A 17,751-nucleotide genomic window follows, 5' to 3' on the forward strand; every position below is an offset into this window, starting at 1 on the left:
ACTCCGCCTCCTTTGGTTTTGTTTGGTGGTGCGTTTGATTGCTGTGGTTTATTTAACCCTTTGAGGTTCTAGTTAGTTCTCTGATGTTCGTTGGTGGGCGGAGCTGCCGGGCTGCTGCATTCAGCCTTGCAGGAAGTCCTGTTCCCACATCACCAAACGAGTCCACTGAACTTCCTGAAGTCACAGCCAAACTTCAGAGCCACAGCGGCCATTTTCAACTGTCTGATGAGGAAACGGTCTGAAGATCAGAGTTTACTTTAAAAAACTACAGACACTAAAAACTACATGAAAGCAAAGGTTAACAGGATCAACCGGCTGCTGTCACTCAGCAGAAAGGAATTCAAACGTACCAAATCTATAAAAATATGCCTCTGGATTCTTCCAGACTTTTGAAAGAATAATTCTATAGTTATCAAATGTTTCTGACGTCAACAGATAAAGAAACGAGAGTTTCAGTCTGGTGAACACCAGGGCTTCATTCAGGGTCCTCTGTTTATTTACATAAATGTTTGTAAAATGACATCTTAGATTTCACTTTCTGACATCGCTTTCTGGCCCTGAGAATCCTGCTTACTGCAACCCAAGAATCTCTGAAAATCCTCCTCATTAGCCCTTAAATGACCTCTGAAAACAGTCATTCAAAACTGATTTAAGGGCGCTGTGACTTTTTCCAAAAGATTTCTTGTCGAACTTCAAGAAAGTTTCTGCTTCTAGTCGCTGTGATTTTGATGGAATATTTATTCTGTATTCAGCTGTTTAAGGGGTTAACAGGATTTGGAAAAAACTGCACTAATAGATCAGACTATGTTGTGTTTTGGTTCTGGGTTTTTTTTGCGATTTGCATTTTAACATGACAAAAACCCTTAATTATAGGATAATTTGCTCCATAGTATGGAAGCCCTCAGCGGCCAAACATTCATGCATTTTTTTCCCTCTGTCTGGGAAAAAACGAGCTCATTTTCTTAGATCTCAAGGTAACAAAGCCGTGTTTACCCGGGATAATGACATATTTCATTTGAGATCTCAAACTACAAAACAGGCTGGACGGGTCACGTGTGACGGAAATCTCAGGCCCATCACATTTCACTTCTTTCCTTCAGATCTCAAATTAATCGTGTGGTTATCTCGACAAAACACACCTTTAGATCCCATCTCGACAGAATTATCCCATTTTTCTCGAGGAAATGGAAGAAAAAAAATCATGTAGAAATGTATGGCCGCTTAGGGCTTCCGTACCATATGATTGTTTAAGCTGATTTTTCAAATTTTTTGGGAGACAGATTTTATGTTCCTTTTTTTGAGAAGTTTTTGTTCCTTAGAAAGACATATACATATTACAGTTTTCCAACTTGCTCATATTTCCAGGTATTCCCTCCAAATCCGACAGAAACCCTGAAGATGCAGCATATCTGAAGATTTCACGTTTGATTTTGTAAACTTCAGAGATTTAACCCTGAAAAACCCTGACAACACATCGATCAATAAACCCTAATCAAATCAAACTATATGTGTCATGTGATCCTTTATTACTGTAATCATAATTATTATTATTAATATTATTTTTAATATTATTTATCATAGTGACACCCGGTCACATGATGTGAACATGTTAAGCTTCTGTTTCCTGTTTGTGTTGATAAACTACAGCTACAAACTCCGTAAACTTCTACGACTGAAACTACGACCTGATTGGCTGAAATCAGCGCTCAGGCGTCTGATCGTCTGTTCAGCTTCACCGTCGTCCACTTTGGCATTTAACAAGAATATCCTGGTTCAATTTCCATGTCAGTGGTTCAAAATGGCCGCTGTGGCAGAGGGTCATGTGATCTGCGCAAAGTGCATCACCTTCTCTGATTGGTCAGTCTGCTGTGGAGGGGCCGGACTTTGGACAGGACTTTGTGAGGCGGGTCCGTCATGGTTGTCACACACTTTGTGTTGCCAGGGAAAGGCATTACCAGGGCGACAGAAGATGGGCCAGTGGGCGGGGCATTGGATGGGGTGGCGGGCGGGGCGTTGGATGGGGTGGCGGGCGGGTCGATGGTGGAAGGGAAGTTGTTTGGGCTGATAGAGGAAGTGGTGTTGGTTGTGGCAACAGCTGTGGCGTTGGATGGGGCGTTGGTTGAAGTGCTGGGCGCAGCTCCTGTGGTAGATGTGGTTGCCGTGGTAACTGAGGACAGGTTATTTGTGGCAGCTTCAGCAGGTTTGGTCAGAGTGGTCTGAATCTCGGCCCTCCTGGCGAGCGCCGTCCTCAGCCGCTCCCTCATCTGTTCGATCTCTTCCTGCAGCTCCTCCAGCTCGCCGGGGCGGGGCGGGACCACCTCTTCAGGGGGCGGGGACTTCGTTGCAGGGGGCGAGACCACCGCTGCAGGGGGGCGGGCTGCAGCAGCAGGGGGACGTGCTGAGGGTTTTTGTTTGGTGGCGGAGGAAGCGGAAGAGGATGGCAGGGAGAGCACCAGACTGGCCAGAGATGCCGCTGGTCCTCCATTCTCACACAGTCTACTGTTTGGCCCCGCCCTCGGCTTGGATGGCCCCTCCCCCTCCGGTTTGGCCCGGCATCCCTTGGCTTCAGAGGTGGCAATGCGAGCAAGCAGGCGGCGGGTGTTGAGGGTCTCAAGGTTGAAGTGGACTCGTTTGAAGTCTCGTGCATCCTTAGGAATGGCGGCTGCAGCAGTAGCTGCAGCTGCAGCGGCGGCGGCAGCGGCGTCCTTACTGGCCTCGTTGTTCCACTTGGCTGAGATTCCGGCGGCTGGAGCGGCGTTGGGGCCGGAGGGGCCTGGAGGCTTCTGCAGGTTACAGCTGAGAAACAGAGACAATTACAGCTGATGTGATGATGTGTTATTATGAACCGTGTGATGACATCATCACCTGTTTAAACAAACACGTCGCTCTTTCTGAGGTTTCTTCCTCTTTTCCCCGTTACAGGGGTTCTTTTTCGGGAGTTTTTCCTCAGGTGATGTCAGGGTCTAAGGGCAGAGGGATGGTGCCTGCTCTAAAGCCCTCTGAGGCAAACCGTGTTTTGTGATAATGGGCTCTGTGAATAAAACTGACATTTTGAATGATGTGTTCTACATGACAACGACTCCCACAATCCCTCAGTGACATCAGTGACGGCGACATCACACCGACCTTTTCTCCTTCTCCGCCCGCTGCCTTTTCACGTCCTCATACGTCATGTTGAGAGCTCGATGGATTTTCTGTCAAACACACAAACAGTCCGATCTCAATTCTGTCAGAACCCGGCACGCACGGAACAAACGGAACACACGACACACACGGAACACGTGAGACACACAGGACACACGGAACACACGGCACACACGGCACACACGGCACACACGGAACAAACGGAACACACGGCACACACGGAACACACGGCACACACAGAACACACGCCACACACGGAACAAACGGAACACACGGCACACACGGAACACACGGCACACACAGAACACACGCCACACACGGAACAAACGGAACACACGGCACACACGGAACACACGGAACAAACGGAACACATGGAACAAACGGAACACACGGCAGACACGGAACACATGAGACACACAGGACACACGGAACACGCGGCACACACGGAACAAACGGAACACACAGCACACGTGAGACACACAGGACACACGGAACACATGGCAAACACAGAACACACGCAACACACGGCACATACGGAACACACGGCACACAAGGAACACACGGCACACGTGAGACACACAGGACACACGGAACACACGGAAGACACGGAAGACACGGAACACACGGCACACAAGGAACACACGCAACACACGGCACACACGGAACACACAGAACACACGGCACACACGGCACATACGGAAGACACAGAACACACGGCACACAAGGAACACACGGAACACGCGGCACACACGGAACACACAGCACACATGGAACAAACAGAACAAACGGCACACACGGAACACGTGAGACACACAGGACACATGGAACACACGGCACACACGGAACACACGGCACACACGGAACACACAGAACACACAGCACACGTGAGACACACAGGACACATGGAGCACACAGCATACAAGGAACACACAGACCAAACAGAACACACAGGACACACACAACACATAGTACACACGAAACACACAGAACACACAGGCAAACAGAACACATGGGACAGAAGAAACACATGAAACACACAGAACAGACTGGACAGAACAACAAATGACACCACCTCCTCTGCACCTCCTTAGAACCCTTCAGAACATCGTTCAGATCCTGTTTAGAACAACACTACTCTCTTTTATGTCATTTGATGGTTCTGTCGTGGTACAACAGCAGAGCCAGTGTTTTCTTTGTTTACAGAAGATTCAGAGTTAAAATCCCCCTTCGGTGTTCCAATTCTGACAAGAACATGAATCTGCAGAGAACACTCTGGTTCTCACCTGTGACGTGTGCAGCCAGTACTTGAGGTTCTGTCGGCGGCGGATGTGCGGCAGGACGAGTTGGTAGAAACCGTGTTCACCTGCAAGAGTCAGCAAGGCTCCGCCCACTCCAGCACACAACAGGACGAAGAGTCCCGAAAAGTGACTGATGCCCATCTGCAGAGTCTGAGGAGGACGAGAGGGACAGGTCAGAGACACGGGGTCTGAGGAGGATGAGAGGAACAGGTCAGAGACATGGGGTCTGAGGAGGATGAGAGGAACAGGTCAGAGACATGGGGTCTGAGGAGGATGCGCTGTGATGTCACTGACCTCGGTGACGGCGAACACTCGGTTCCCACACGGAACAACTTTGTACCACTTGTCATGCAGCAGGTCCATGTAGCCCTCAGACTTGTACCTGCTGATGAACTCGGATACATTAGAGGTCAGAGGGGAATTCTGAGGCAGGCCGATCCCGTAACCTAAACAACAAACAATAAACAACAAACAATAAACAACACAGACTGTAACCTAAACGCTAAACAACTGATACCACAACCTTAAAAAACAAACCAAAAAATAAACAACAGATACCATGACCTAAATAACAAACAGCAAACAATAATCAAGTTGAGTATGTAGTGTGTAGTTGTGTACAGTGTGTAGTTGTGCGTATAGTGTGTAGTCGTGCGTATAGCGTGTAGTTGTGTGTATAGTATATAGTTGTACATGTGTACAACTAATGTTTAAAAAAAACAGTTACCTCATAAACCCCCCCCCCCCCCCCCCCCCACACACACACACACACACACACACACACACTCTTGGGTCTGACCTTCAATGGCGAACGGTTTTCCGACGGTTGCCAGTTTACAGTCGGCATCAATGGAAACTTCATAATCCAGCAGAGCTTTGTCCATGATGAAGGCGTCGAGCTGAGGAGGATCTGTCCTTCAACACAGAGCAACACTGTTACTACAGCAACTACTGCAACTACTGCATCTAGTGCATCTACTGCAGCTACTGCAACTACAGCATCTACTGCAATTACAGCAACCACTGCAACTACAGCAACTACTGCAACTACTGCATCTACTGCAGCTACTGCATCTACTGCAACTACAGCATCTACTGCAGCAACCACTGCAACTACTGCAACTACTGCATCTACTGTAGCTACTGCATCTACTGCAACTACAGCAACCACTGCAACTGCAGCAACTACTGCAACTACTGCATCTACTTCAGCTACTGCAGCTACTGCAGCTACTGCAACTACAGCAGCTACTGCAGCTACTGCAACTACAGCATCTACTGCAGCAACTACTGCAACTCCTGTAACTACTGCATCTACTGTAGCTACTGCATCTACAGCAACCACTGCAACTACTGCAACTACTGCATCTACTTCAGCTACTGCAGCTACTGCAACTACAGCAACTCATGCAGCTACTGCATCTACTGCAACTACAGCATCTACTGCAGCAACCACTGCAACTACTGCAACTACTGCATCTACTGTAGCTACTGCATCTACTGCAACTACAGCATCTACTGCAACTACAGCAACCACTGCAACTACTGCAACTACTGCATCTACTGCAACTACAGCATCTACTACAACTACAGCAACCACTGCAACTACAGCAACCACTGCAACTACAGCAACTACTGCATCTATTGCAACTACTGCATCTACTGCAACTACAGCAACCACTGCAATTACAGCATCTACTGCAACTAAAGCATCTAATGCAGCTACTGCTTCTACTGCAGCTACAGCAACCACTGCAATTATAGCAAGCACTGCATCTACTGCAGCTACTGCATCTACTGCAACTACTGCATCTACTGCAACTACAGCAACCACTGCAACTACAGCAACTACTGCAACTACTGCATCTACTGCAGCTACTGCATCTACTACAACTACAGCAACCACTGCAATTACAGCATCTACTGCAACTAAAGCATCTGCTGCAACTACAGCAACAACATCTACTACTGCATCTGCTGCAGCTACTGCAAATACAACATCCATTGCATCTACTGCAACTACAGCAACTACTGCAACAACATCTAATACTGCATCTACTGCAGCTACTGCAAATACAACATCCATTGCATCTACTGCAACTACAGCACCTACTGCAACCACTGCAATTACAGCATCCACTGCAACTACGGCAACCCTGGCATCTACTGCATGTTCTCTCTCATGCATTCTCTCACATGTTCTGTCATGTTCTCTCTCGTAGTTCTCTCATATGTTCTGGCGTGTTCTCTCATGTTTTCTGTCGTGTTCTCTCTTGTGCGTTCTCTTGTGTGTTCTGGCGTGTTCTCTCTCACGTGTCCTTTCATATGTTCTGGCATGTTCTCTCTCATGCGTTCTCTCATGTGTTCTGGCAAGTTCTCCCTCATGTGTTTGTTCGTGTGTTCTGGCGTGTTCTCTCTCATGTGTTCTGGCGTGTTCTCTTACTTGAGTGTGGCGACTCCTTCAGGCGTGGTCGGCTCGTTGAAGCGTCTCATGTACTCGTGCATCTCTGGGAAACTCTTCTTCATGTAATCCTCAGCGCTGCTCTCCCTCACTGTCCCGAAACGGAACCCCCGCGACGGGTGGTGCAGCTAGAACACCAACGAAGAGGAGCAGACAGAACACAGAAACACGAGGAACTCTTTACATGACAAACAAAACTTGGGGAGAATTAACACCTAGGGGTATAAAAATGTTAAAATTAAAAAAACATACATACATATACATATGTATATATGTATAAATATATGTATATACACACACACATATATAATTGTTGTGTGTATGAATGTTGAGTTTAATCAGAGTTGAAGTGTTTGAAGCTTCAGTCTGAGTGTCTCTGAATTAAAAACAAAAAGTTAATAATCACACATATGGACATCCAATTAAGCCCCCACCACAGCTCCCAGCAGCCCCAGCGTATAAACACGGGGCGCCATGTTTCACGCTTCAGTCAGCTGCTGAATTAAAAGTGTAATTAGGACGAGGCAGGTGATTCAAAGAACAAATTTAATCTGTAATTATTTCACGACAGGAAGCAGAAAGAGACTGAAGAAGGAGCCAACACTCATTTGACGCTTTTATCTCCGTCTGACTGATGAATTATTTCAGAGCACAGCGCTCCGCTCACTTCCTGCCAGCTCTCCGCACTCCCGTCACAACGTTTTCACAGATTCTCAGCAGACAGAAACACAGAGAGCTTTAACGCTCGCCTAAGTCTGAGCTGCATCACTTCAAGTTAACCATCAGAAGTCTGAGGGCGTCAGCCTACAGGTTTCGTTATTTACATTGTCTGCAGAACATTGTCTGAAGGTCAGTCAGGACGGAGCAGAGTCGGGCGTTCTACTCACGCCCTCCTTTAACGCTGAGCCAAGAGGCTCCATCTCAAACAAACACAAAAAGTGATGAAAAAGCTGTTTAAAATTATTACTGAAAAATAATCAAAAATATAATATGATGATAAATAATTCTCTGGGCTTTTTTCTCTTGCTTTCAAAACCTAATTTTCTAAATCTACACATTTTCTGCAGTTTGTGGAACATTTCTAACCGACAACAATGTGTTCAGGGTCTAAAGGATTAAATACATACAGAAAGCGGAGCGCCGCCTACAGGTTCTGCCGTTGGTTAATGCAACATTTTACTCATCAATAGTTGGGAAACATTTCACCGCCCTCGGCGACTCCCTGGCTTGCCTGCAGGCCCAGGGCCCCAACAGGTGAGCCCATGCTGCAGGTGCAGTGTGACTGGCTCATGTCTAACCAACTTGTCATGTGTTCGTGGTGCGTCGTCTGCAGGTAAGGGCCCATAGACGGACACAGATCCTGACAGAACGTGGGCGCTGGACGTGACAACCGCATCGCTGTGAAACTGATGGTGATGGCCGCTCTGTGTTGGGTTTCTGGAGAAACTCTGCAGACGAGCTATCGGCTGTTGTTTGATCATATCACACTCGGCAGGTTTGGTTTCTATGACCTTACAAAGTCTGGTTCTCTCTGCAAAGCATAACGTGGACTCAAAAGAACACAACGTTTTGGTCTCACCTTGGCGTCGTGGATTCCTGACACTTCTTCGAAGGTCTTCTCGCCCACCATGACAGCGGCAAGGTTGGCAGTGTAGCTGGAGAGCACCAGCAGGCAGAAGATGGCCCACAGGTTCATCAGGAACCGGCCTGTCCAGCACTTGGGGGTCTTGGAGGAGACGGTGCGTCCAAACAGGATGGCGTAACACAGGTTGAGAGCCGAGGAGTACGAGAACACCCTTATTCTGTTGCGCCCGTGGGGCGTCATGCCGTATGGACTCTTCCACTCATACAGTGTGAGGAAGAGCGCCGTTATGTGCAGCGCCAGGAAGATGCCCACCCACATGGACCAGTGCAGGGGCCACATGAAGGCCCCGATTGGGGCCGCCGTGTCCTTGCTGCGCACCAGGATGCCCAGGCTGGTGGAGAAGAAGGGCGAGGTGAAGTCGATCACACGGCTGCGAGCTGAGTTGATACTGAAGGAGGTGACCGCCATGTCTGCCAGTCCATTCAGAAGATCCCCCACCAGCCCGGTCCAGCGCCCCCCCTTCCACGCTCCGTACTTCCCGTCCCCAACAATGTACAGGTCGAACTCGAAGCCTAGGTCCTCCGCCAGCTTCTCCAGCAGGTCAATGCAGTATCCATAGCAACATTTGCTGTACTCCGCTGGCAGGAAGCTGCCGTTCCCACCCGCCACCTCCCTGAAGAACCTCTCCAGAGTGTCAGAGCTGTTGGTGCCAGCGTCCAGGCAGAACTGACCGGCCGGGCAGCTGCCCTCGTCGTCCACGTCCCGCGTGAACACAAAGGGATGCTCCACCAGAGTCACCACCCGCACCCGACTCCCCACCACCGGTATCCCGGGCCTCCAGCGCCCCCTGGTCCTCCCGCCCGTCCCGTCTGTCCTGTGGCGAGGTTTAGACCCCTGCCAGACTCCCTGGTCCTCCACCTGCAGCTGGCCCCCCTCCCAGCTGCCCACCGTCACCCAGGTGGGCTGACCCAGCGCGTCCCGCCGCAGGCTCCACACGTGAAAACGCTGGGAGGTGAGGACCTGAGACCAGTTCTGATGGACTCGGACTGGACCCGTCATACCGGAAAATGAGGTGTTGGACAGGAACCTGCAGGACAGAAAACACAGCAGGTGAGACACAGACCAGATGTTAAGCAGGACAGAAGTGAAAACAGAAAACGTGTTTCCTCACATTCTAGATTCACAAACTGTACGTTTGTTTAAAACCTGCTGCGATCATTCGGGGTCCTCCGAGGACGATTCCTGTCCGGACAGCAGAGCAAACATCAAACCTGCTGAACTCTGAGAGACATCTGAGTCTGTGATCTGTTTCTGTTTCTCTTCACGCTCCTCTGTCCTTTTGTTGTGCTGCAGCAGATAATCCGTCCTCCGCGGTTTATCTTCAGTCTGACTGTAATTTCATTTACTGTGAATCTGTTTGATCTTTTCTCCGTCACAGAGCTGAACGCAGCAGTTAAACCTTTTTATCCTCCTCAAACCTGCAGAGCGCCGATTTCTGCTGCTGTCAGATGCTCACACGCAGTGACTGACACAATCACTGACACAATCACCACTGACATACACAATCACTGACACAAACAACCACTGACATACACAATCACCACTGACATACACAATCACTGACACAAACAACCACTGACATACACAATCACCACTGACCTACATAATCACTGACACAAACAACCACTGACATACACAATCACCACTGACCTACATAATCACTGACACAATCACCACTGACATACACAATCACTGACACAAACAACCACTGACATACACAATCACCACTGACCTACATAATCACTGACACAAACAACCACTGACATACACAATCACCACTGACCTACATAATCACTGACACAATCACCACTGACATACACAATCACTGACACAAACAACCACTGACATACACAATACCACTGACATACACAATCACTGACACAATCACTGACACAATCACCACTGACATACACAATCACTGACACAATCACTGACACAATCACCACTGACATACACAATCACTGACACAATCACCACTGACATACACAATCACTGACACAATCACCACTGACATACACAATCACTGACACAATTACCACTGACATACACAATCACCACTGTGTATGTCAGTGGTGATTGTGTATGTCAGTGGTGATTGTGTATGTCAGTGGTGATTGTGTATGTCAATCACTGATACACACACAGTCACTGACACACGCGATCACTGACACACACACACACACACACACACACACAAACCCTGACACAAACAATCACTGACAGAGAATCACTGACACTCACACACAGTCACTGACGGATGAATAGCAAAGAACTTGTGGTGTAATGTTAAACTGCTTTTCTGATTCATGAGGGTGACAAATTTAACGTGAAAACAGTATGTGGAAAACCTGCAGAATATAGATGAATAATGATGAATTATAGATGAATATTCTGTGAACATAATCAATAAATTGTATGAAATCTGCTGATTTTTTTCAGCAGAAAATCTGAACTGCGTTCTCCTGTTAAAACAGAGTGTATTTATTTCCCGGTGACGCTTGCACCCGCTGTCTGTTTGGAAAACGTCCCGAGTAAAAGCTGGAAATCTTTCAGATGATATTCTGACATTGATCAGTCTGAGAATATCGCATGTTTAAACACAAATTATGTTTGTCAATTATTTGATAAACAAACAAAAACATTCTGTGATTGAGTTTTTCCTCTTCTGCTGTGAGGGTCCGAGCACAGAGGGATGGTGCCTGCCCTCTGAGGAACACTGGGTTAGGGTTAGATCTGAAAACAGCCTAATGGTTCTCTGACAGTGTTCGGGTGACCGCTCTGCGGACTCACACGTCTCGGTGCGGTTTTAATTGCTGCAGAGAGCCGCTAGCAGGAAACTTTTCATCTTCTCTGCACCTGAACAGTGCCGATCCAACGCCTCCAGGCTCTGAAATAAAGATCCTATTTATTTCAGCAGCTGCAGCAGCAAAATGCAGAACTTTAAAAATGTTTGTCCGTGAATCTGCAGAGCCAGGGTTCAGAGAGTCCGACCTGTAGAGACACCGCCAAGTCATCAACACAACGAGCAATGTCCCCCCACACCAACACAAGTCTCTGACTGAGGACGCTGGACTCCGTGCGGTTCTCTGACCGAGGACATTCTTGTTTTAAACGCTGTGCAGTTCTGGAGGAGACCTGGGGATAGCCTGTGTGTCGAGTCTGCAGAGAGCTGCAGGCTCCGTGATAAGTTTCAACATGTTTATATTCACACATGCTGTTTCCATGAATATAAATCAACATGAATATCTATGAAGATTAATATATATTTCAGCGTGATCATATTTCAGCACGAGGTTGTGTGAAGACGAGCGTGTGTGAGCGTGTTTCCCGGCTGAGTGTGGAGGAATCACCGAGAACAAACGAGCTGCTGCAGGAAAACGAGTCCATGCAGATCAGAAACCGGCAGACACACCGACCGGACGGGTTTATTCTGTGTGAGCGTGTTTCACTGAAAACACAAACTGCTTTTCAACATCACAACAGGTCAACCAGCAACATGTTCCTCCAAAAAACAACAACAACAACAACAAGAGTAACGAGAGAAACAACAACAGAAAAAACAATATCAACAACAGTAACGACAACAACAACAATAATAATAAAGCAAGTGTGTGTCTGTGTATCTGTGTGTTTGTGTGTGTGTTTGTGTTTGTGTGTGTGTGTGTTTGTGTGTGTGTGTCTGTGTATCTGTGTGTTTGTGTGTGTGTGTCTGTGTGTCTGTGTATCTGTGTGTGTGTGTATGTGTGTGTGTGTCTGTGTGTATCTGTGTGTGTGTGTTTGTGTGTGTTTGTGTGTGTGTGTGTGTATGTGTGTGTCTGTGTGTATCTGTGTGTGTGTGTGTGTGTATCTGTGTGTGAGTGTGTGTCTGCGTGTATCTGTGTGTGATTGTGTGTCTGTGTGTATCTGTGTGTGTGTGTGTGTGTGTGTCTGCGTGTATGTGTGTGTGTGTGTGTATCTGTGTGCATCTGTGTGTGTGTGAGTGTGTGTGTGTGTGTGTGTGTGTGTATCTGTGTGTATCTGTGTGTGTCTGTGTGTGTGTGGTTGTGTGTGTGTGTGTGTGTGTGGTGTGTATCTGTGTGTATATCTGTGTGTGTGTATCTGTGTGTATAGCTGTGTATCTGTGTGTGTGTGTGTGTGCGTCTGTGTGTATCTGTGTATATCTGTGTGTATGTGTCTGTGTTTATCTGTGTGTGTGTATGTGTGTGTGTATCTGTGTATATCTGTGTGTGTGTGTGTCTGTGTATATCTGTGTGTGTGTGTGTGTGTGTGTGTGTGTGTATCTGTGTGTATCTGTGTATATCTGTGTATATCTGTGTGTGTGTGTCTGTGTATATCTGTGTGTGTGTGTGTGTGTGTGTGTATCTGTGTGTATCTGTGTATATCTGTGTGTGTGTGTGTGTGTGTGTGTGTGTGTCTGTGTGTATCTGTGTATATCTGTGTGTGTGTGTGTGTGTGTGTGTGTATCTGTGTGTATCTGTGTATATCTGTGTGTGTGAGTTGTGTGTGTGTGTGTGTGTGTCTGTGTGTATCTGTGTGTGTGTGTCTGTGTATATCTGTGTGTGTGTGTGTGTGTGTGTGTGTGTGTGTGTATCTGTGTGTATCTGTGTGTGTGTCTGTGGTTGTATATGTGTGTATCAGTTTGTATCGGTGTTTACCTGGACAGGTACCGTCCTGAAGACAGGTGTCTCTCAGGCGTGTCATAGCAGTTGACTGTGTTCTGGATCAGGGCGAGGTCCGGTCTGACCCGGGTGGCCGCGGCGACGGCGCGGCCGACGAGCTGCAGGGCGTCTCTGACGTAGAAGTCGAGCGGCTTTCTCTCCACCTCGCCGTAGGCCAGCAGGCCAAGCGGCAGGCCTATGGCGTGAAGCGCATCGGGGCTGAGCGGCTGGCCTAGCACCCAGTGCACCATGGGTAAGGTGAGGCCCAGGTCCTGAGCGCTGCGCAGCACCGCTGCTGCGCACTGCGGGTCGTCGCCAAACAGCAGCACAGCCGCCGGCACCACGGGGCTCTGCCGGAAGTGTCGGGACAGGAAGTCGTGGATCTGAGTGTCGTCATGCGCCGACTGCGTCAGGTTCAGCAGGGCACGCACCTGCCAGGAGGCCCCGCCCTCCAGGAGCCGCAGGAGGCCCCGTGCCTCCTCCCACCCCCGACACAGAACCACGGTTCCCTCACGCCAACCGGAGCGCCGAAGAACTGTCAGCAGCAGCTCTGACAGACCCGACTCTGGAACCCCCATCGCCATCTGCAGGTGGAACCGGTTCTACAGGAGGAGGAGAACAAGAAGGAGGAGGAGGAGGAGGAGGAGGAGGAGGAGGAGGAGGAGAACAGGGTAAGAACATGTCAAAGTGGATCAGACATAAAACAGAACATAAGTGATCAGAACAGACGTCAGAAATAACAGACGAGTCGATCCTGTCTGATGTCTGAGAGGAACCATTAGAGAACTATCATACAACCACCGGAGAGCCATCAGAGAACCATCAGAGAATCATAGGAGAACCATCAGAGAACTGCAAGAACTGCAGATGAACCATCAGAGAATCACCAGAGAACCACAGGTGAACTATCAGAGAACCATCAGAGAACCACAGGAGAACCATCAGAGAACCATCAGAGAACCATCAGAGAACCATGGGAGAACCTTCAGAGAACCACAGGAGAACCATCAGAGAACCATCAGAGAACCACAGGAGAACCATCAGAGAACCATGGGAGAATGGACAAAAAAAGCTTCAGCTGTTGGTTCGAAGCAGAGCTCGTACCTCGCTCTGTAGCTCACATTTTTTACGGTGCTCTAGAGAACCTCCTCTCTGTGGTCACATCTCCCCCTACTAATACTGTAATAATACTAAAAATACTCCTTCTATTACAAATACTGCTACTACAACTACTGTTGCTACTGCATATTCTGACTATTAAAGACATGCTGTGACTTATTGTAAATACATACAATGTAATATACACAGTGTACAGTACTTGTAGTACCTGTAATATGCAGTACCTGTGGTAGTAAGTGTGAATCTCTTACTACCACAAATACTTTCTACTACCACTACTACTACCATTCAGTCTATTATCCATTAATATTTACACACCGTGTACAGAGTCTGTAGTAGTATGTAGTACACGTAGTGTGGATTACCTGAAGTATGTAGAGACAATCATATGTAGTATGTATTACATGCATTACTCTCTATCAGATTATTGTCCACCACTGGATGTCCCATATAAGTCAATGGGACAAAAGCACATTAGACACAGAACCTCCTCTTCATCACTCTGGAATCTGCAGGAGCCTGTTTGTTCTCCAGAGAACGTCTTTTATATCTGAAGCTGCATCGAGAGGACAATCAGAGACAATGACAACAAAAGGTCTGTCTCCTTCCACAGTCCTGCAGTCAGCCTGAGAGACGGACGCAGACAGTAACAAATGGACACAGGCAGACACAGACGGACAGATATAGACACAGACGGACACAGATAGAAACAAACGGTACTAAATGGACAAAGACGGACACAGACGGAGAGATGGGCACAGACAGACGTCTGTCCACAGTCCTGCAGTCAGCAGCAGTTTGACCTCTAACCTCTGTGACGTCACACTCATCCTGCAGGTAAACGAGTCGATTCTCTGAGTCATTCATCGTTCGTGTCCAGCCGATGGCGAGGACAGCGCCCCGACCACTGCACACCGGAGGCCGCGTGTACCGCCATTCAACTCCACTGTATCACGGCAACCGCAGAGACGGCGCTGATGGGAACGGGCGCCACCGTAAACAGCGTCTGCTCTGAGAGGTGACGGACCTCATGGCTCAGGACAGACCCTCAGAGACGCCTGTGATCGGCGACGTGAGTTCGAGTCCCTGCAGGTCGTCCTCATGACACTTCATCACAACAGAAGAAGAAAACACCAGCAGAGAGCGAGTGGCACATCAAAGGCATGCTCGCTCTCTGTTGTCATGGTGATGCAGGGCACGTCGCCCTTCACCGTGACGACGCTCTGACAGGCGGATATTAAAGGATTAAAAGCGTCAAACCTGCAAGAAGAGAAACGTCTGTTAGAGGGCAGATGGGGGGACAGAGGACACCAAACGGAAACCTGCTGCCTGATGGGAAGCCACATCACGTCACGCCACATCACGTCACGCCACATCACGCCATGTCACACCAAATCACGTCACGTCACGTCACGTCACGTCACGTCACGTCACGTCACGTCACGTCCACAGTTTAACCACAGAGGAGGAGGGGGATTATAAAAGTGAGTTTTATTGTGAAAGAGTTTTTGGTGTTTGTGCCGACTGAAGCAGGAAACGTTTCCTGAGGAGAAATAAAAGCAGCTGACTTGTTGTTCCTGTTTCTGCTCAGCACAGCTGAATACGCCGTTCTGTCCTAGGGCATCATGGGAAATCACAGCTCAAACCATCTCCCCGACAACAACAGTCCTCCCAGTCAGAGGGTCATTTCCTGTCACTGATTAGATTTATCTCCTCCGTCCTCACAAACACAAAATTTCCCCTCGTTCTCCGACACGAATCCTGCAGGAACGTGTCCGTCTCAACTGACCGAAGTCGGAGGCCAAACGACGCGGTTCCTCCACAAACTGTAACCGTCCCGCCGTGTAAATCATAATATAATTTTAATCTGAAGATAAAATAATCATAAATGTGGATCTCTAAACATTTAGAACTTTAAATCTCTTTGCTGCTGAAATCTGAGGCAGGAACAAACTGCAGAGACAAAAACTCAACATCTCACCCATAAAATAAACGTCTTCACCAACAAGCACAGACAACAACTGTCCTCCGTCCTCTCTGACTGCAGGTCCTATCCTGTGTCCTCCGTCCTCTCTGACTGCAAAACAAAACTCAGAGCCAAACCACAGAACCAAATCACAGAAAAAACCACAGAACCCAATTTCAGAGCCAAACCTCGGAACCATCCACAGACAACCACACACTTAAACTTAACTTCACGTACAGACCAACCTGATCAAAGAACCGGCTCTGTCAGCTTCAGCTGTGTTTACTTCCTGTTTGATGTTAATTAGGTGTGAATGTCGACATTTTCCGTTCCAACACACTGACGCCTGCTGACAGGACGTTCTCTGACAGGACGTTCTCTGACAGGACGTTCTCTGACAGGACGTTCTCTGACATTATTTAGCTGAGTCTTTAACAGGATATCTGCTGAATGATGGCATCATCAGGTCAAAGGTCACAGCTGTGTTGGTGCTAATCGTGGCTGAGGTCAAGGTGGAGTGAAGGCCTCTGGAGCTGAACGTTAGAACGGCCTGTGTGTGAATGTCGGCGTGGCCTGTGTGTGAATGTTGGTTGGTATTTGTTGTGGATAATCCATGACTAGCACAGAAGTCTGATAACAAAATACCACTGGGGTTCGGACTGTGCAGGCCTTTCCTCCCAGTCATGCCTCTACAGGTCACTCCATCGTCGCCCACGTGAGCGTTGAATTCCCCAAGAAGAACAATGAAGTCCCCTTTCCAGGACTCGGCCCTGAGACTCCAAGAAGGCCGGGTACTCCACTGTTTGGTGCATAAGCACAAACAACAGTCACAGACCTCCTCTTAGCGACTTGCAGCCGCATCGAGGCGAGCCTCTCGTTCTCCGGGGAGAACTCCAGAATAGAGGCGCTCAGCCCAGGACTTGTATCTCCACACCTGCCCGGTGCCCTTTTACGCTGGGCAACTCCAAAAAGGAGAGAGTCCAGAGGTTCGGTTCCAGAGCCAGAGCTGTGCATGGAGGTCAGCTTGCCTATATCTAGCTGGTCCCGCTCCACCTCCCGCACAGCTGCGGCTCCTTCCCTGCCAGAGATGTGACGCTCCCTGTCCCCAGAGCGAACCCCCGATGCTAGGGATCAGCAAGCCCGGGGCCCCGCCCCCGCCTGCTGCCCAGCACACAATGCACCCAGACAATTGTCTCACTAAAAGCTCGGCAGTGTCCAGCATCTCAGCGTCTTAGTGTCTCTGCATCTCTGCGTCTCTGTGTCTCTGTGTCTGATTAAAGAGGACAGACAGATCAATAAGTCCCTCTGGCTCTCATTCAGCCCACAACCATCCCATCAGCCCCAGAGGACAGAAGAGACATTGTCTCAAGCCAATCACACAGGCCCACAGCCAGCTGGACGCCACACCGCTCTAGCTTCATCCACATCCACATCTGTCTGTCCCACACGTCCACATCTGT

The 17,751-nt window shown here is 48.6% G+C and overlaps 1 protein-coding gene across 1 annotated transcript in view; it reads right to left on the reverse strand.

Annotated features, from left to right (window-relative positions):
- Positions 1–1,841: 1,841 nt before the first annotated feature.
- grin3bb (glutamate receptor, ionotropic, N-methyl-D-aspartate 3Bb) overlaps positions 1,842–17,751 on the reverse strand; it is a 28,457-nt gene continuing 12,547 nt past the window's right edge. The window contains exons 2-10 of the mRNA XM_042484022.1: positions 13,204–13,808; positions 8,483–9,575; positions 6,886–7,031; positions 5,242–5,357; positions 4,737–4,888; positions 4,428–4,592; positions 3,127–3,194; positions 2,110–2,796; positions 1,842–1,956 (exon numbers count right to left, since the gene is read on the reverse strand). Coding sequence (XP_042339956.1) covers positions 1,842–1,956; positions 2,110–2,796; positions 3,127–3,194; positions 4,428–4,592; positions 4,737–4,888; positions 5,242–5,357; positions 6,886–7,031; positions 8,483–9,575; positions 13,204–13,808 — 3,147 coding nt within the window. The remainder of the gene's footprint in view (positions 1,957–2,109; positions 2,797–3,126; positions 3,195–4,427; positions 4,593–4,736; positions 4,889–5,241; positions 5,358–6,885; positions 7,032–8,482; positions 9,576–13,203; positions 13,809–17,751) is intronic.

Source organism: Plectropomus leopardus, chromosome 3, assembly GCF_008729295.1.
Source record: "Plectropomus leopardus isolate mb chromosome 3, YSFRI_Pleo_2.0, whole genome shotgun sequence".
NCBI classification, from domain to species: domain Eukaryota; kingdom Metazoa; phylum Chordata; class Actinopteri; order Perciformes; family Serranidae; genus Plectropomus; species Plectropomus leopardus.